At 43.3% G+C, this 21,031-nt stretch overlaps 1 protein-coding gene across 2 annotated transcripts in view; it reads right to left on the bottom strand.

Moving 5' to 3' along the window:
* The window catches only part of LOC117461295 (transmembrane channel-like protein 3), a 103,387-nt gene extending 84,169 nt beyond the window's left edge, over positions 1-19,218 (bottom strand). For both annotated transcript variants that reach the window (XM_034103117.2, XM_034103125.2), the window contains exons 1-3: positions 19,040-19,218; positions 17,045-17,191; positions 11,921-11,996 (exon numbers count right to left, since the gene is read on the bottom strand). In XM_034103117.2, coding sequence (XP_033959008.1) covers positions 11,921-11,996; positions 17,045-17,191; positions 19,040-19,167 — 351 coding nt within the window. In that variant the 5' untranslated portion in view covers positions 19,168-19,218. The remainder of the gene's footprint in view (positions 1-11,920; positions 11,997-17,044; positions 17,192-19,039) is intronic.
* Positions 19,219-21,031: the final 1,813 nt, after the last annotated feature.

Raw genomic sequence — 21,031 nt, 5'->3', positions numbered from 1 at the left:
CACAGGTGCATGTTTATCCATCGCGGGTAACAACAAGTTCATGAAAACATCCAGTGCCGCATTTGTGTCACTCTCTTTAAAAACATTAGACCAACATACTCCCTTAGCATCCTCCACATATGAATCACAGCAAAACCCTTTATATGATCTCTTCAGCACTATTTTCAGTCCTGCTTTTGGGACTTTGGCTTTCCTACATATTGCTACAAGGTTATGATCGCTGAAGCCAATTGGTACTGATACCGCCTTTGAGCACAGTTCACTTGCGTTTGTGTATATGTGATCAATGCATTTGGATGATGTTACTCCAGAGCTATTGGTAATTACCCTGGTTGGTTGATTGATCATCTGATCTAGGTTACATGCACTTGTTACCGTCATCAATTTGTTTTTCAATGAACAGTCTGATGACAGAAAGTCAATATTCACATCACCCAATAAATATATCTCCCTGTTTTCATCACATGCCTTCTCAATCATTTCACACAATTTATCTAGATAATTACTATCAGAGCTTGGTGGTCTATAGCAACATCCCAGCAACATAGGGTTTAAATGGGGCAGGTGAACCTGCAGCCAAACCATCTCTACCTCACTTAACATCAAATCCTCCCTAAACTTCACAGGAATGTGACTTTGTACATAAAAAGCCACTCCTCCCCCATTGCAGTTTCTATCCTTTCTGTAAAAATGGTACCCCTGTATTGATATTGCACCGTCCTCAAACGAGTCATCTAAGTGAGTTTCAGAGATGGCTAAAATATGAATATTATTTGATATCAACATATCCTGAACACACTGAACCTTATTTCTAAGGCTGCAGATATTCAAGTGAGCGATCTTTAGCCCTTTCTTAGGTAGTTTAGCATTCACTGACATAAATAGAGATAGACTAACAGAAAATTAAGCACAATGTCCATTACAGTTCTGATGCTAAAGTGCATGTTTGTGTGTGTGTATGTGTGCATCCCTTGTGTGTGCGTATGTATATGCATGCACCAAGCTACGAACCCCTTCTGTCTCTTTAGTCCCTTTTCTCAGTCCTCTGAGATGAGTGGCGTGAGTCCGTTCTCTCAGCCCTTTGGGAGGGGGGGATCGGGGGATGGGTGGGGGTTTGCGGAGGATGAACAATTAGTCTGTCGTACCTAATGTAAGCAATGTTCCCTTTGCTCCTTTCGGCCTTCGTGGCAGGGATGAGTTCCTTTCTCTTCTGGCGTACCGCTTCAGGATAATCCTCGTTGAGGAAGATGTTCGTTACTTTCAACCTGTTTCGTCTCCCCATCACAGCCGTCTTGTCCTTGAAACGCAGAAACTTCACAAAAATCTGCCTAGGCTTGTCTGCGCCCCTGCCCTTTCCACCTCGATCCTCTCCTCATCCATCTATAGTTCTGTTCTGAGCAGCTCCCGGACCTTGTACTCCGATTCCTCCCAACTCTCCTCTGGAGACTCTGGGATTCCATCAATAATTACGTTTTTGCGTTTCGATTGGCCCTCTAGATAGTCTGATTTTCCAATCATTGTCATAACAGATTGACAGTGCTCCTTGGCTCTTCTTCTTCAACTCCTTACAAGTCTCTTTTAGTTCATTCACTTCTTTTTTGGGAGAACTGTAGACTGTTCTTAAGGTCCTGAGCCTCCCTATTCATATCATCCATTCTCTTGTTGGTGGAATCAACCAAATTTTAAAATTGTTTTCTTGCTGCGTTAGTAGCTGCCCGTATGCATCCTGTTGTTGTTTTAACAGTTCACTCACCTGTGACAGGCTGACGTTGTCCTCTCCTCTTGGCGGCATGGTTGCTTGGTTACCGTGAGTTTGACGCTAACTCCAGTTAGCTGCTGTTAGCAGCTACGTTAGCCTCCTTTGGGTTCCCTCTTGGCACGTCCTTACTCTGTTCCGAAGGGCAGGCTGGGCTCACGTTCGGTGGTCCTATATAGTGTCCCGGCTGTAGAGGATCACAGCATCACAGCTCTTCAGCGACCTACCCGCCCGGATCCAGGCTAAAGGCTAGCCACACCAGGTTTAGCAGGTCGCTAGCTGCCGCAGAGCACTAGCCACGGTGGTCCAGTTTGTTCGAAGGTTCGTGTCTTAGAGCTAATGTAGGCAAATGTGTGGTTTTGTGGTTAAACCAAAGGGAGCCACTGTACTTGATAGCTTCCTAAAATCACCTATCTGCACTTCATAGTGTGACAGATAGTTCGATAGGTAGGTAGGCAGGCTTTAAGGGTGCATTCACACCTAATACACACCTAATAGTCCGCTTCTCTGGTGCGCACCAGACGACAGTTTGTTACATTGTTTCATTTTTCAGAAGGTTCAGTTTGCGTTCACACGGGCAAAACTCAAACGGACTATAAACTTTAAACACAAGTCATGTGCTCGGAAATGCTGTTCAACCATTGGTCAGACATTAAGGGGGTAAAAACGCAAATCCCGGCAATTTCTACCGGAGCCTCCGCCATGGAGCATCGGCACTTTCGGCAGGTTATTATCATGCTGCTGTTAATCTGGAGATCAACAGACACTAGCGGCCCGCGCATATGATTATACTCAGACAACGTCCGTTAAAAAACATTATAGCACATACACAATGAGAGACGTTCTGCAGAGGAGGGGCGTTTCACCGACGACAGGTGTTCTTACTTTTATGTAGCTGACGGATAATTTTTACTTTACACGACACTGTTCAACACTTAATTCTGCTTTACTCTTTAACTAAACAACCGCGGATGTCTTGAAAGACTCTTTCGCTAAAGATTTTTGAAGATATCCGCGTTCTTGTGACATGTAAATACTGCGCTTCCTATGTTTTGGTGCGGACTGCGTTCACACCAGCAATGAACCGCTCCAGAGTTCGCAAGCAAGCGCTCCGAGACCACCTATTTTAGCGGACCAGAGTCCGGTTGTTTAGTTCACTTAAGAGGTCTCGGACTGCGTTCACACCGACCCAAATGAACCGCACCAAGCGGCTAAACGCACCAGGGTTCGATTCAACCGGACTATACAAGGCAGGTGTGAATGCGCCCTAACTGTCTTTTGTTCAGTCTGAGGGCACGGTGTAGCAAAGTCTCTGTGAATGACTTGCCCCTCAATCAAACGTGAACAACTGATAGGGAAGCCTGACACAGGTGTGTGCAATGCATCCAAGTTGTCATTTACAAACGTAATGCGCAACTAATATCATAAAGACGGGTCCTCTCCTTACAGTGTGTGTCTGCGTGTGCGTGTGTGTGTGTGTGCGTGTGTGTGTGTGTGTGTGTGTGTGTGTGTGTGTGTGTGTGTGTGTGTGTGTGTGTGTCTAAATAAGGATGTTTCCTGCAAACTGCTCCTACTTCATACAGAGTAATTAAGCACATTTAAGCCAACTACTTCACAATGTTGTGGTAATTTAGTGCTCAGAACATGAAAGAATAAAACACAGGTATAGTTAAGCAGTAATTGTACAGCATATATATATAGCCACTGCAATGAACACACACATTCCACCATGCAGCATTCCAGAGGTCTGAGCCGTGTCCAAACAAGGACACCCCATCTCTCACATCTCCTAATAGAAAGGTTTCACTTCTCATATTTCCAGTTTCAAAGTCACGTCTGGACACTAGGAACACAGGTTACTTCAATAATCAATAGTACACAGTTTAATACTGGCAACTTTCCTATTATGGGAAATATGAAAACGTCTTTTAAAACTACAATTCCCAGCAGAGATGTGCCATAGAACATGTTGCGAAACACACAATAGCCAGCATGTGTAGTTCTGGGGACGGGGTGGGGGAGGGGCGGGACGGGGTGGACCCGTTTAAATCCAGTTTTGGACAGTCTGCCGTGGTTCCATCCCATTTCAAAGTGCTGTTTGACGCTCGGCGTAACCCTCGGAGCACACTCAAACATCCAATCACAGAGCTTGAGGACTATCACGGGGTTTATCAAGTGAAGCGGAGAGAATACTTACTTCCGGGTGTACAATTCTCTAAAGCAACTAATGAAAGCTTTAGCGCAAGTTCAATAAGGAAGACCTAACAATGAGTCACTTACACGTCACTCTATTGCTCTCTCCCCCCTCACTAAATACGAGGGCGTCACCCCTCAGCAGCCAATCGCTGCACATGCTAAATTCCTTAAATACCTGCTCTTCCTCCCTGTCAGTTGTCATTTCAGGTGACCACACAGACCGGTCCCACCTACTCATCACCACCACCAGTGTCTAGACCCCGGGGATTTAATCGGAGCGGTTCTTTCCCTCCTGAATGATTATCCTGCAAACCGGGGCCTAATCGCCAAACACCATTCCATTCTCCTTTTGTATTATCATGGCAATCATTTCATTCATATGATGTGTAACTATAAATATGTATTCCTGACATCACGTCTCTCCAGTTTGAACTATGAGCTGCTCCGACCCTCGGTCCTGACGGACTCCAACTTGTGTTTATTAATCAAACAAATAAATAAAGACAAGGATAATGATGTGTTATTGTTGAGTAAATAACAGTGTGGTTTAGAAAATAATACAAAATTAGAAGGAAGAAACGATGAAACAATACAGATTTCAGTATTCTGAGCCCCTACTCTCCGCCTAACTGACGGCAACAAAAGTCCTACATTATTCAATTAAAATAAAGAAGTAAAAACAATCAGTGTGGCTTGATATTGAGTAAGAAACATTTTGATAAACGCTGTGAGAATGGATCTGCGGAGAGCATTTCGCCGCGATCCCAACTCGTCTATTACCAACGTTCAGGGAGCTCTATGCAAGTCAATGGGACGCCCTGATAGTTGAAGATCGACGCTATACTGCGTTTGATGGTGGCGCCAAGGGATCCTGACATAACGTCACTATAGGACTTTGAGCACCTGTAAAAACGCTAACAAATTACATCTATTATTATTATTATTATTAGGACGAGTTGGGAGTGAGAATGTTGTATCCAAAGATAGCTTGGATGTCGTCTCCAAACTAAATACCCGTCACTTCAAAACAAGAACACGGAATTTTTTTTTTTGTGAATCTGAGAATTTAGTAACTTTTGTGAGAAAAAACACAAAGAGAGATCTCTCAAAGCTAGCCACTTAGGAGCTGAACTCGTAGCCAATAGAGAAACTTGTCATTAGATTATCATTATATACTGTATGCTGTATTAGGCTACAATCTGTCATTTAGTAAAATGTTGCTAGTTGGTGTGCCGTGGGATTTTTTTTAATGTAAAATGTACAGTGACTCAAAAAAGGTTGAAAAACACTGTCCTACAGGGTACAGCATGTGCATCAGATCTGTAGTTGTAATGCAATGAAACTAACTCTGTTATTGTTCATTTGAATCCTCCAGGGTTTGTTTAAACCACCTCCACGGTTCAGGTTGTGTGGTTGGGTTGTGACAGAAGAGGTTTTTGTCAGGGTTTAGTGCTAGTATGCTGTTAGCTGTTGTGTTTTAGTGTTTTGTCTATCGGTCTGTTGATAATAATCACTATACTCTCTCTCTCCAGGTGTCGGCACTTCCTGTCCGTGTGGCACCTGCTAGACTGATTGTTGTTCCCGCCCCTGATTGTGTCCACCTGTGCCCCATTACCTAATATGTATATTTAGTCCATCTCTCCCTTTGTCTGGTGTTGGTTCGTCTTGTGTTATCGTTAGATCCATGCCTGTTTACCAGAGATCGATATTACAGTACCTAGTAGATCCTAGTGATTCCATGGAGAGTCCTAGTAGAACCTAGAAGTCATTGATAGCTTTGGTTTCTGTCCAATAAAGACTATTACCAAGCAACAGAATCGAGCATCTGAGTTCTTACGAGCCCATCGTATCAGAACGAACCAACCTAACAAGATGGACTCAGCCGATTCTACAACGCTAAAGACGGCCCTGCACGTGCAGGGTAGACTCCTTCATCAGCATGAGGAACAGCTGTCAGCTATTAACCAAGGGGTCCAGAGTTTGAATGTTCGTCAAGACAACCTTCAAGCTACTGTGTCAACGGAAATAAACCTACTGGCTGAGAAGATGCGGGAAGTACTCACTCATCTCGTGGCAAATCCTGGTGTTCCTGCGGCACAGTTTTCCGGTCCAGCGGGGGTCGGGTCTGCTGATATTCCCGTTCAAGTCCCCGTACATTCGCCTACGATCCGCCTCGCTTCGCCAGAGAAGTTCTCCGTAGAATCTGGAAACTGTCGTCCTTTCCTGGTGCAGTGCGATCTCCACTTCAAACACCAGCCCGCAGCATTTCCCACCGATCAAGCTAAGATAGCTTTTATTGTTTCTCATCTGACGGGGAGAGCGGAAGCCTGGGCAACAGCGGAGTGGTCCCGGAACTCGCCTGTTTGTCAGTCATTAAGACTGTTTTTGGAGACCATGAGCAAGATTTTTGATCTGACGTCACCCGGGAGAGAGGCAGCGAGAGCCCTGGTGAACATTAAGCAGCGGCAGAGGAGAGTGATGGATTACGCAATCGAGTTCCGTACTTTGGTAGCGGAGAGTGGGTGGAACTCAGCGGCTCTCTTTGATGCCTTCCTGCATGGATTATCGGATCCCATAAAGGATCAGTTGGCTCCATTACAGCTGCCTGAAGATGTGGACTCGCTCATCGCCATGGCTATCCGGGTTGATCAACGTCTAGCTGAAAGAGAGCGGGAGAAAAGAAGGAATACAGGATCCACTCCACCTTTCAGACAGGAATTACCGAGGGAATACAACGTTTGGCAGAGGAATTCCCAGTCTTCACCTCCAGAGCGACCAGCGCCCCCTATCGCCGCGGAGGAACCGATGCAGCTCGGTAGAGCCAGACTCACTCCGGAGGAGCGTCAGCGCCGTCTACGGGAACGGCGATGCTTCTACTGCGGCCAGCAGGGTCATGTTTCGGCAGCCTGTTCGGTAAAAGATCGGGCTCATCAGCGGGAAGGAGGACGCTGGTGAGCCGAGTGACTTCCGTCGACTCTCCAGTCAGAAAATTAATGCAGGTACAATTCAAACTTGGTGATAATACTATGACTCAGGATGCATTAGTCGATTCTGGGGCTGATGAGAGTTTGTTAGACTGGGAGTTGGCTAAAAGTTTAAACTTAAAGGTCGTTCTTTTAGATCAACCCTTAGAGGCTAGTGCCTTGGACGGATGCCTTTTATGTACTATTACTCATCGCACGGAGCCCATGGTATTAGTCATAGATCAGGAACATCGTGAGCAAATAAGTTTGCTCAACATCCTATCATTTTGGGGTACCCCTGGCTTGTTAAACACAACCCTCACGTTGACTGGCAGACAGGAAAGGTTAAAGGGTGGGGAGTTGAGTGCTCTCGTTCATGTTTAAGTAAAACAGGGTTGAGTAAATTGCATGGATCTAGTAACTCTAAGCAGGGGTCAGGCAATAACACTGACACTTTTTCTAAGCCTTCTGACTTTCCTGATTTGGCTAAAATTCCGGCGTGTTATTTAGATATCAAGGAGGTGTTTAATAAAACACGAGCTACTTCTTTGCCACCCCATAGACCGTACGATTGCCCCATAGACCTTCTGTCAGGCTCTACTATTCCCAAGGGACGGTTGTACTCACTTTCTGGGCCAGAAAGGGAGGCCATGAAGGAATATATCGATTCTTCACTCAAAGCTGGTTTGATTCGGACATCTTCATCCCCAGCAGCGGCAGGTTTCTTTTTTGTGGGGAAAAAGGACGGGACATTGAGGCCCTGTATTGACTACAGTCCGCTAAATCAGATCATAGTTAAGAACAGATATCCCCTTCCACTCATCTCTACGGCATTCGAACTGTTACAGGGAGCCAAGATATTTACCAAGCTTGACTTAAGGAATGCTTATCACCTTGTGCGCATCCGGGAGGGCGATGAGTGGAAAACAGGTTTCAATACACCTACGGGACATTACGAATATTTGGTGATGCCTTTTGGACTTTGTAATGCACCTGCTGTTTTCCAAGCCCTCATTAATGATGTGTTAAGAGATTTTCTGAATGTTTTCTGTTTTGTGTATTTCGATGATATTCTCATCTTTTCTCCAGATGAGAAAACTCATGTTAACCATGTGCACCTTGTTCTTCAGAGACTCCTGGCTAACCATTTGTTTGTGAAGGCCGAAAAATGTGAGTTTCATGTCAACTCAGTGTCATTTTTGGGCTTTGTGATTTCCCCTAACAAAGTGGAAATGGACCCAGCTAACGTCAGTGATGTGGCTAATTGGCCAACACCAGACAATAGAAAGAAAGTTCAGCAATTTTTGGGGTTTGCTAACTTTTACAGATGTTTCATACGCAATTTCAGTGCTATTGCCTCTCCTCTCCATGCCCTTACCTCTCCCCATGTTCAGTTTGTGTGGAATTCACAGGCAGAGAAATCTTTCCTGGAACTGAAGAGGAGGTTCACCACAGCTCCCATCCTGACGGTACCTGATCGCCACCGACAGTTTGTGGTGGAAGTGGACGCCTCCAACGATGGCAGCGGAGGACAACAAACGGCAGCGGAGGACAACTAACTTCATCCATGTGCATATCTCTCCCGTAAGCTATCTTCTGCCGAGAGGAATTACGACGTGGGAAATCGGGAACTGTTGGCGGTGAAGATTGCTTTGGAGGAGTGGCGGCACTGGTTGGAGGGAGCGGAGCAGGATTTCCTGGTCTGGACGGATCACAAAAACCTGCAATACATCAGGAAGGTCAAACGCTTGAACTCTAGGCAGGCCAGATGGGCTTTGTTCTTTAATAGATTTAGGTTCACTCTGTCATATAGACCTGGTTCACAGAATGGAAAGCCTGATGCACTCTCCAGAATGTATGATCCTGAGCCATCCCCCAAGAGTCCAGACCCCATTCTGCGGCCAGACCGAGTGATAGGGAGTGTGACCTGGCCCATTGAAGCCAAGGTCAAACAGGCTAACAGCGGGAATCCTGTTCCTAAAGGGTGTCCTCAGAATCGCCTGTTTGTTCCAGGGACACTTCGTTCTAAGGTGATTCATTGGGCCCATACATCTGTTCTTTCATGCCATCCTGGAACCAAGAGGACCCTCTTTATGGTGAAACACAGATTCTGGTGGCCTGCTATGGGGAAAGATGTGGCAGAATATGTGGCAGCATGTCCTGTGTGTGCTAGGAACAAGACGTCTCGTCAAGCTGTGGCAGGTCTTCTCCGACCTCTGCCCATTCCCAACAGACCATGGTCGCACATTGCGTTGGACTTTGTGACAGGATTTCCACCTTCGGCAGGTTACACCACAGTACTCACAGTCATTGATCGTTTTTCCAAGAAGATGGTACACCTCATCCCCATGTCCAAATTGCCTACGGCCAGAGAAACAGCACAGGCCATGTTGTCCCATGTTTTCCGTATCCATGGTTTCCCAAACGATGTCGTTTCAGACCGAGGCCCACAATTCGTTTCACGTTTCTGGAGGGAGTTTTGTCGCCTGATCCAAGCCACTGTGAGCCTGACGTCCGGATACCATCCCCAGTCAAACGGCCAAGCGGAGAGGATGAACCAAGAAATGGAGACCTGTTTGAGATGCCTGGTGTCCCAGAAACCTACCACCTGGAGCAAACATCTGATTTGGGTTGAGTATGCACACAACACCTTACCCACATCAGCCACCGGAATCTCTCCTTTCCAATGTGTCCATGGATACCAGCCTCCATTGTTCCCGGAGCTCGAGCAGGAAGTTATCGTACCATCAGCACATGCTCTGGTTCGCCGCTGTCGCCGGGTATGGAAGGGAGTTCGCCAGATGCTGCAGAGAAGTGCGACCGGCATGAAGAGGTTGGCTGACCGAAAGCGACGTCCATCTCCTAGATACAAGGTCGGTCAACGAGTGTGGTTGTCCACCAAGGATCTTCCTCTGCACGTCCCCTCCAGGAAACTGGCTCCTCGGTTCATTGGTCCATATCCCATTTCAAAAGTTATTAATCCTGTTGCTGTTCGCCTATGTCTCCCAAAGTCCCTCAAGGTCCACCCCACGTTCCATGTCAGCAAGCTGAAACCAGTTTTAGAGAGCAGACTGGTTCCCCCCTCCACACCACCTCCACCTCCCCGGGTCATCGACGGAGGTATCGTCTATACAGTCAAAAAGATTCTGTCAGAAAGAAAGCGGGGTAGAGGGAGACAGTTCCTGGTCGACTGGGTCGGGTATGGAATAGAGGAAAGATGCTGGATCCCGGGCAGCTTCATTGTCGACAAGTCCCTTATCACAGATTTTGACAGACTACGGTCTCACTATTCAGGGACGTCTGGAGCCGTCCGTAAAAGGGGGGGTACTGTCAGGGTTTAGTGCTAGTATGCTGTTAGCTGTTGTGTTTTAGTGTTTTGTCTATCGGTCTGTTGATAATAATCACTATACTCTCTCTCTCCAGGTGTCGGCACTTCCTGTCCGTGTGGCACCTGCTAGACTGATTGTTGTTCCCGCCCCTGATTGTGTCCACCTGTGCCCCATTACCTAATATGTATATTTAGTCCTTCTCTCCCTTTATCTGGTGTTGGTTCGTCTTGTGTTATCGTTAGATCCATGCCTGTTTACCAGATATCGATATTACAGTACCTAGTAGATCCTAGTGATTCCATGGAGAGTCCTAGTAGAACCTAGAAGTCATTGATTGCTTTGGTTTCTGTCCAATAAAGACTATTACCAAGCAACAGAATCGAGCATCTGAGTTCTTACGAGCCCATCGTATCAGTTTTGTTCATGTTTAAAAAACAACCTTGACTGTTGGCTTGGAACAGAGGTATAACATAAACCTAGCACAAAGCACATAGCCTTTGCTCCTGAGGCTTGCCTGGTAAATGTAAATCAAAAGTGTTTCATGTTTTCGGGTCCATAACCACAGCAGCTGTCTCAGATGAATGACATTACATGTATGACGTCTGCACACATGAAGCAGGAGAGCATTCTGCTGTCCTCCTCATGATAACGGAAACGATGTGACTGTGAGGCTCTTCACATCTTATGTTGTGATGAGAAATACAATCTGAAGTGAAATGATGATTATCAGCTGGATCAATAATTCTGATTTTCAATTAACTTGGAGCCAAACTGTAAAATAGCAATAACTCATCGTCAGACTGCTCAATTTATTCTAATGGGCCTGAACATTTTAATTAAACTGAGCTATAACAAACGGCCATAAATCCTCTCATGCTGCTGTGCTCCAGCTGTAGAGCTGTCTGTCTCTCTGTGTGTGACTGCGTGACACACACAGACACACAGGTACAGTTATCCACAGCATGTGTGTGTGTCCAGCTCTGGGAGATGCTTTGTTAAACTCAACCTCAGCAGCCTCACAAAGGAAGCCCGACATGTTTTATTATTCTGGCTCTGATCGTCAGCGCACTGCAGTGCAGTGGAATAACACAAAGAAGCTCCTCTCAGCAAACATTCAGATCAAATAAATGCTCTTCAGAGAGTCCAGCACGTCATTCACGGGAAAGAGTCTCGTTGTTCATTTCCGTTTCTGCACCGTTACCACTACGGTTGTATTTTATGTGATTTGTGCACACTGTTCTGATCGGTTAATATTATAAATAAACACATGCTTTATGTTCCACAATCTGTCTCCGTGGCTGCCTTAGTTAATATGGGTTCATTTCAGGTTGAGTCCTACTCACTTGGCTCAGTAGATCTACAGAGAAGGAGCCTTGAAGAAATGATATAAACCTGAAGAGCCGGAGGAAGCAGTAGTATTGTTCTTATTTGCTCCATTCTTATATTACACAAAGAACCCCTTGAAAGTTAAAGAACTCACTCGCAAAATCATTATTGTGTATATGAATAATTCAACCTGCGTGACGTTGAGTTTATGCTCAAAACTTCCTATTCACCGTACTGCTGCATAAACAATCTAACATGCGAGTACTGATAGTGCAGAGTTTTAAACGTGTGTGTGTGTGTGTGTGTGTGTGTGTGTGTGTGTGTGTGTGTGTGTGTGTGTGTGTTCTTACGTCAGCTCCTGCAGTCTGGTACCCTCTGGTTCTGGTCAGGCGGCCCTCGTACTTCAGAACGATCTCTCTGGCCTGCCTGCATAAAGACACACACTCTTTACTCAAATGATGCCTAAACATTTCGACTTCTTCTCCAGATCTTTTTAGGTAATGTTGTACTTTTTGCACCAATACATCATGGATGTATAAAGACAACAGGATACAGCGTTGGAGGCGTGGACACTGTTCATTCAATTTGCATAGTGGCACATGAAGCCAAGGTGTCCTGACTCTCGACAGCAGAAGATCTGAGGAAACATGAGTCTGGATTCAGCTTTTAGCGCTTTTTACAACTTTTGGACCTATGATTTAAATAAGGGCTTTTCTAATGCTCGTACAGGGAAGTTGATTAACATTTTTAAAAATGATCCGCTGATTTATAGACTTCTCTTTCCCAAAGTATTTTTAGGCCAGATGACGTCACTGACTGACAGTTGCAGCCCAGCGCACTTCCTTACAATACATCCCTCTGAGAGGAGTGATTTGACTGTGACAAACTGAGTGATGAGCGGTGCTAAGAATGAATGAGAGTTCAAGATAACCCCGAGGTAAGAGCTTTAATAACAATCTCATTCTCAGACATATTGTTCTTTTTAATATGTCATGTAATGGATGGTATTATATAGGCAACCCGGTATCACGGCAAGACGTGAACATGTGACGATTTACCATGCTGGGAGACGTGAAGATGTCACGATTTTGTCCCTTCAAACGTGACAGTTACACGGTATTGTTAACCCACTTTAACCAGGAGAGAAATACCCGGAAATGCCAAGCAAATGCTACCCCGACGGTCGGTTGTTATTGTCAATATTAATATATATATAATAATATTAATATAATAATTATATATCTATAGTCACACTCGATTTCGCCGATGTTCTTGTTGCCCCAGCTGGTCGACACCTCTTTTAGCAGAAACAAAGGCTACATTCATGTATTAAATCGATGTTAATCCATGCGCGTGGATGTGGAATTAACGGATGTGACGTTGCGCGATTGCATTGCCAGGCAACAGCTTCGGTTCATGTTCATTTACAAACTCTTCAACTACAACCGTAGTTATATTTAAAAACATGTTAGAAGGCCTCACGAAATACTTTAATGTATATTAAAATTTAAATGTGAAGAAATGTGTGTATAACAAAATACATCCGTCATTAACAATACCGGAAACAAGACGTAGGCAAGATCCTCAGCTCGGTGATTCGATGGTTTATGCATGCTGGGATTTGGTGTTTATGCGATGTGAAATCCGCAAAAAAAAATTGAAATACATTAGGGCTGTCAAGTTAACGCGTTAACGCAAAAAATAATTAACCCCACTAATTATTTTAACGCGATTAACGCATGTGCATTTTTTTTCCTCGGCCGCAGTTTCAGAGAGCATCGAGTTTAAAATACCTACATCTACAAGCTGATGCTGATGCTGACAGCCCCGCTCCTGCCGCCTGCTTGTGGCAGACCCGGCAGACCACACTTCCACACTCACCGGCAGGCACCGACTGGCCATCGGGAGGACCGGGAGGGTGTGTGTATGTGTGGCACGAGCGAGCGAGGCATACCTTACGTGTATTGCTGTTGTTAGCATCTGGTGCTAGCTAGCTGCGCTAACGGATATAAGGAGCTGTTTCAATGAAAACAGAGGAGCGACATTTCGCCGAGCACTTGACTTGATGCAGGAAGCCAGACAGTGGGACATTGTACGAAAAGTCAGCACACTCAGCTCGGATAGTGCGCGCAACATGATTGCAGCGTCCAGGCAGCTCCCGGTCGAGCATATGCCTTGAGTTGCACATAGCTCCAACGATCCATCACAGTGTCTCTCTCCACACACACACACACACACACACACACACACACACACACACACACACACACACACACACACACACACACACACACACACACACACACACACACACACACACACACACACACACACACACACACACACACACACACGCGCGTACACACACTGTATTGTATTATTGTATGAGAGGTTCCAGGTTGAATTGCGGCGAATATTTGTAATGTTCAGAGGTTGTTGTGTTTAATATTCATGAGAATATTTGTCATTGTTCAAATGATAATAAACACACATATAAAGCATATTTGTCCACTCATATGTTGATAAGAGTATTAAAAACTTGAAAAATATTCCTCTAAGGTACATTTAGAACAGATCAAAAATGTGCGATTCATTTGCGATTAATCGCGATTAACTATGGACAATCATACGATTAATCGCGATTAAATATTTTAATCGACTGACAGCCCTAAAAATAATACTTTATTCTGAGTGTGCTTGTTTTTCTCTTTGAAAGTCATTACATAACGGCATTGTAATACACGGTTCGGCTGCATTAAACATTACATATCTGCCGTAGTTCTCTATTTATAGAGCCCTGGTGAGAAGACTTCTAGACAAACATGAGAACTGCCACCGAAACTGAAAACGTGACGTGGATCATAAATATATCAGCAATTAAACAACATCTTAAATTTCTCTTCACACAATACGTCTCCTTGCAGTATCAACACTAATTCGGCTGACTTTTACATTTGATCTAATTGATAGATAGGTTATATTTACAACATTACACCATCCACACACATGGATTAACATCGATTTAATACATTAATGTAGCCTTTGTTTCTGCTCAAAGAGGTGTCGACCAGCTGGGGCAACAAGAAAATTGGCGTAATCGAGTGTGACTATTAAAAAGTAAATCATTATTATTATATTAATATTGACAATAACAACCGACCGTCGGGGTAGCATTTGTTTGGCATTTCCGGGTATTTCTCCACTGGTTGGGCCATGTTAACAATACAGTGTAACTGTCACGTTTGAATGGACAAAATCGTGACATCTTGTGACAGCATGGTAAATCGTCACATGTTCACGTCTTGCCGTGATACCAGGTTGTATATAGGACAGGGGCAACTGGTGTATATACTATTTTGTCCATCTCTTGTAGTTAAAGATGCAGGATTTAGAGGACTAAATATATTTATTCCAGTAGGAAGATGTGTTTGTCCTTTGGTCTAAAGCAAATTGGTTACTAATTTGTGAAGTCAATACTCTTTAACACATTACACTGAATACTATTGACTTGACATTTTAAAATCATAGTGATTCCAGTACTAAAGCCAGTCACAGCAGTGAGGTCCCATTAACTCACAGTGAGGCAGGTGATTGTGTTGCTTTACAGACCATAAGCTGGGGAACGCAGCTCACAGCAGGGGGCACTTCAGAGGGCGATGAGGGTACTAATCAATGGACCCTCAGCAGGCACTTCACTCACTCCAGTGGAAAGCAGTTTTGACAACTGGAGAACACATATGGTTTGTTTTTTAAACTTATATCAATATAGGTGTATTACATTTATTATGATAAGGGTTGAGACAAAGTTCAGAGTAACTCATGAGTAGAATTTCTCAGAAAATCTTGGTAAAAATGACTGATTTTGTGACGTGAAATACGAGCTGTTATTGCAGAGGGAGTAATCGCAGACATTCAGCCGGAGATTAAAGAGGGTGTAAAAACGCAGACTTGCATCCCATCCCTGATGACGGTACTAAAACCTCTGCGGTAATAACGGACGGCCCATATAAAACCTGTTATCCATGGCACATACTCAGCACATCTTAGAAGCTCTCTATCTCCTCTAGTTTTCTCCGGCTCAGCCTCTTCTCTATCAGCTGCTCTAATTACATTCAGGCAGACGTGAGGACACCGCCTTCACAGCTTTATACTGACCAACACTGAGGGACCAGATACTTCACAAATGTGGACACTCACAAGGCTTATGAGGCATTGTTGACACCTGGAACGATGTTAGTGTATGGTTAAGGTTTGGCTTAAAGGGGACCTATCATGCAAAATGCACTTTTGTACGTCTTTTATACATGAATATGTGTCCCGGTGTTCCAGGGAACTCACCAAGTCACAAAACACAACCCTCTCTTTTCCTCCATACCCAAATCTCTAAAAACGGGGCTCTAGACACTCTTTAAATAAATGTATCAATAATGATTCACTAAAAGCATATTTCATGTACTTTCTTACAATACCCACATGGGGATGCTAAACCATGAATATTCATATAGTTGAATCCATATTGTTGCTATAAACGCAATTCGAAGCACATGTGACAGAACGGTTTTACTTTCTCAAAGTGTTGGTGGATATACTGTATTCAGAGCCTTTACCGTAGTTAAGAACAATAATACCACTTTGTAAAAATACTCTACAAATGAAAATCATGCAAGAAAATGAACTGAAGTAAAAGAAAGTATAGTCAGCAAAAATACCTATTATACCCAAGTTACTTAAATGTGTACAAATGCCAATTTATGTTCTCTAAATTGGCATTTTAATAAAAATGAATTGGATCGATTAATAACAAAATATCAATTTTTATAAACTCTTGAGTTTTTTTATTTGAAATCATAATTATTAAAGTAACTGGTGAGGTACAAAGTAAAACAATTCCCTTTATAGTAGAGTTGAAGTATACATTGGAATTACTTAAGTAAAGTATACCTCGAATTTGCACTTAATTACAAAACTGGAGTAAATTAATGATGTTACAATTCACCACTACTTTCTTCAATATTAACCAAAATGAGCTCCTCACAAAGGGCCGTAATAACCTAAAGCACATCTGACACCCTGCTCTGGCTGTGAGGGGCATCCATCCATTTATGGAACTAAAACAGCATTTGTAAACTATATTATTCTAAATATCATGGTTTCTTCTTTCCTAAGGTCACATTGTTCTTAGATAATACACTGATGTTTATTCTGTATTGGATTTATTTGCATTGCATTTGATATTGAGGTAATCCAGAAATCACTGAAAGGGATTAGGTTACATTGCGTTGATATTGTGATACTCAGATGAGGTTGATTACAGCATCATGTAACCTCTTCAGGGTCTGGAGCGTGACCTGCTGAGGCACTCCTCCAATTCACTGACTGTGCTTTCTTCAGCAAAAGTACATCTTCTAAAGTCTGCAGTGTGTGTTTATGTGAGAGCGAGAGCAAGAGAGTAGGATACAACTGTGAGTGGCTACTTGAGGACTTTGAGCTTGCGTCTCATTGGCCAGGGTCTGGTCCGGATGTTGGCGATGATCTCCTTCTGGTACTGAATGTTCTGGAACATCTCCTCTGGGTCGTTGCTGTCCGCCCGCTCATCCTCTTTGTCCTGATCATCTGAGGAGCTGCAGAGCACACAGGGGCACAACATTTACTTCCTCTGTCATCAGACCCCCGCAAGGAAGATACCCAAAGACCCCCTCAAATGAATGGGGGAAACCTTTAGGAGAGCAACAGAGGAGGTTCCCTCTGCCAGGACGCAGTCGTGCAGTAGGTGTTGAAACAAAGATCATTACAATAACACCATCCAAATTAGAAAAACGATGATGAATGTTTTATAAAGATGGATCCAGAAGGAGGTCAAAACTACTGGAAGTGTTGCAAAAAATAACAACATGTGTCCAATGTCTGTAAGGATCGTATGGAAAAGAACCAAAACAAACAACGTCCTCAGGGACAGCACGTGTCGGATGTATAGGGGGCATTATGTTTCACTCAAATGAAACTAAATACAACATCATGGAACTACCGTTATTGCTGATTGTTGGGTCTCCGTGCCAGATGGTAGAAGTGAATCTGAATTGAATTTTATTTAGCTGACGCTTTTAGCAAAAGCAACTTACAATAAAAACCACAGTAAACCATAGAGATAAAAACTCAGAACATCAAGAAAAGAGCGGATGTATTCGCTCAAAATAAGCCAAACTATTGTAAGTGCTGTTGCTTTAGCTTCAAATGCTAAACTCTTTCAGTCATTTTAACCCTAATTATACAACAGAATACTTATTCAAGAAAAAAATGCTTATCAAATGTCGAGTCTGCGTTCTGCTCTCAAAAGAAGATTGAGTGCGTCAGGCCGAATCAAAGCAACACGATGAGGGGACTGCATAAAGCCGCCCAACAGGACAGCGTTCTGCTGCAGACGGAGACTGAGCTCTGCTGTGGAAGGCTGACCGAGAACTTAATGCACGGCTGATCTGGTGATGAAGGTCTGACTTTGCTTTTCAGTTCAAAAGTGTGTCCTCATGTCGCTCTTATTGAAGCTTATTTGTGTGCATCACAGAACTGATTGTATGAGTAACATTCCATAGTAAGACGTGATTTATTTAATGGGACCAATTATAGATATTTATTTAGTTGTCAATGTGTAAAGCTGGACAACATTTACATCAGATTAACTTCATAACATGTAATCTGACTGCAGTGATTTGATGATTGGTGATTTGACATCTAATCCCTATTTTCAATATGTTCACATCCAGACGCATAGAGGAGGATTGATGCAAAGATAGGGACGCATCCCCGTCTGCTGAACATCAGTAGAATGTGAGGGTTGTATCTCACAATAGTCCTGATCAATACCGTAAACATTTCATAATGGCAATTCCAACTGTCCTGTCTGGTAATGACTCGAAAGAAAGTTGTAATGCATTCAGATAAATGAGACATGCCATCATTAAAAAACATCACCATTACAAACAGGATCTTATTAGGGTGAAACTAAATGCACAGCTGGTTGTGAACATTCCTCGTCCAAACCATGTCTACATCACTGGAATACATTTGATCACATTATCACCACGTTATTGTCCGAGTTACACCAGATCAATTGTATCATAACAATACAAGATGTATTCAATGATCAGGCACAGTGTGTGTCTTTACCTTATATGCACATTTTGTATTATTTAATTGAAAAGTAATCAATAAACCTTACAACTGTGTATAGGCGCTTGTGATCAATAGCTCAGACTGAATGCAGATAGAGGACCAACAGACCAGAAGGTCCCTATATGGTAGTCAATGGTAACACAGTCAACTCTTTGAAGTAAAGAATGATAATTAGATTGAGTAAATGAGTAATCGTATAACCTACAGGAAGTCAGGTAAGGCTCAGAGAGATGGTAGTTATGAAGAGACAGATTGAGGCAGAGGAGACAGAGAGGAAGGCTTCTGATAAAGTGAACACTCACCCCTGGTTGTCCTGGTAGGCAGAATAAATCCTCCTGGAGTTCTTCCTGATACTTTTGTGTCTCTTGGCTGCGGACAGAGACCTGGTGCTGCCCACCACTGACTCGGACACTGTGCTCATGCTGCTCATGTGTGTGTCCGTGGGTCAGTGTGTGAGCGGACACTACCTGCTGCTGAGGAGCCCCACACACTCCGCTACAGAAGAACAGAGTGAAACACACACACACACACACACACACACACACACACACACACACACACACACACACACACACACACACACACACACACACACACACACACACACACACACACACACACACACACACACACACACACACACACACACACACACACACACACACACACACACACTCATCAGTCCAACCACAGCCAAACCGAGTGCTTAAAGGGACAGCAGCAAACTGATACGGGGAGATACGATTCCATGAAAGCTCATTAGCATAAATCACATTCAAGGCTTTAAAAATACTCTTAAAATGAAGCTTGAGTAAGATATTCAGTTTGGTTAATACACAGGGTTGATGTGCCTAAGCATAAAGGATTGCATGCAACGGGATTACGATAGCAGCACAAACAAATACAAGGTATCTGACTGTATCCTTACAGTTACATGAAGAAGATGTAATCAGATTACTTGTTCATTTTTTAGAAATAGAGATTACTAACAGGATTTCAATGTTACAATACATTTTAAATAGAGATTGATACATTACAAATACAGTCAAAGAGAGCATATTTCTCTTCAGTTTATTTTGTTGCTCATATTGGGTTACTGATACTTTACAAATATATTCCATTACAATAGTTGTAATGGAATATATTTGTAAAGGAACCCTTCCAACCCTGCGTATGGATGAGCTGAGGTTCTCTGTATTTAGTTTGTTTATTCCATAATAACAGATATTTAAGAAATAAGAGTTAAGTGTCCCTTAGAGGCACCGATATGTATTGAATTAATGTTCTGTGTCGGTACAAACATACTTGATTTTGTCCATCTTTTATGGAGTCATCAATGTGACCCGTCGGGGATTGGCCCTACCAAGAGAAATCAGCGTTATTGTTGTCAGTGTTAGGCCATGGATGTATACTGTAGACAAGAACGTGAAATGGTCGTAACATAAGAGCGTGACAGAACATGCACCCCCCTACAGAGGTCCAGGTAGCACCCATGTTTGTGTAGTTCCTACTTTATCACTCTGCTGGCCCAGAACCAGGTCACTATATTGATTACTGCAGTAAATAGCGGGTTCAGTTCTTGGTCTGCAGCTTTGGTGGGATGCTGAATATATTCAAGGCAAGGCAAGTTTATTTATATAGCACTTTTCAACGCAAGGCAATTCAAAGTGCTTTACAAAAAAAAAAAAAAAAGACATTAAGCATTAAAAAAGAAAAGCTAATAAAATAAACATTAAGGAAAAATACATGGATAAAAGTTACAGTGCAGTCTAAAATATGAATAGTTCAATTAAAAGCAGCGACAAAAAGAAAAGTCTTCTTGCTGGATTTGAAAGTAGTCAGAGTTGCAGCGGACCTGCAGGTTTCTGGGAGTTTGTTCCAGATATTTGGAGCATAATAACTGAACGCTGCTTCTCCATGTTTAGTTCTGACTCTGGGGACAGAAAGCTGACCAGTCCCTGAAGACCTGAGAGATCTGGATGGTTCATCATTTAGCAGAAGATCAGAAATGTATTTTGGGCCTAAACCATTCAGTGCTTTATAAACCAGCAGCAGTATTTTGAAATGTATTCTTTGACACACAGGAAGCCAGTGTGAAGACTTCAGAACAGGAGTGATGTGATCCACTTTCTTAGTGTTAGTGAGGACTTGAGCAGCGGCGTTCTGAATCAGCTGCAGCTTCCTAATAGATTTTTTAGTGAGACCTGTGAAGACACCATTGCAGTAGTCCAGTCTACTGAAGATAAAAGCATGGACAAGTTTCTCCAGATCCTGCTGTGACATTAGTCTTTTAA

Source organism: Pseudochaenichthys georgianus, chromosome 3, assembly GCF_902827115.2.
Source record: "Pseudochaenichthys georgianus chromosome 3, fPseGeo1.2, whole genome shotgun sequence".
NCBI lineage: Eukaryota > Metazoa > Chordata > Actinopteri > Perciformes > Channichthyidae > Pseudochaenichthys > Pseudochaenichthys georgianus.
Note: the sequence above shows the minus strand (reverse complement) of the source record. Positions and strands in the feature narration are given on the sequence as shown.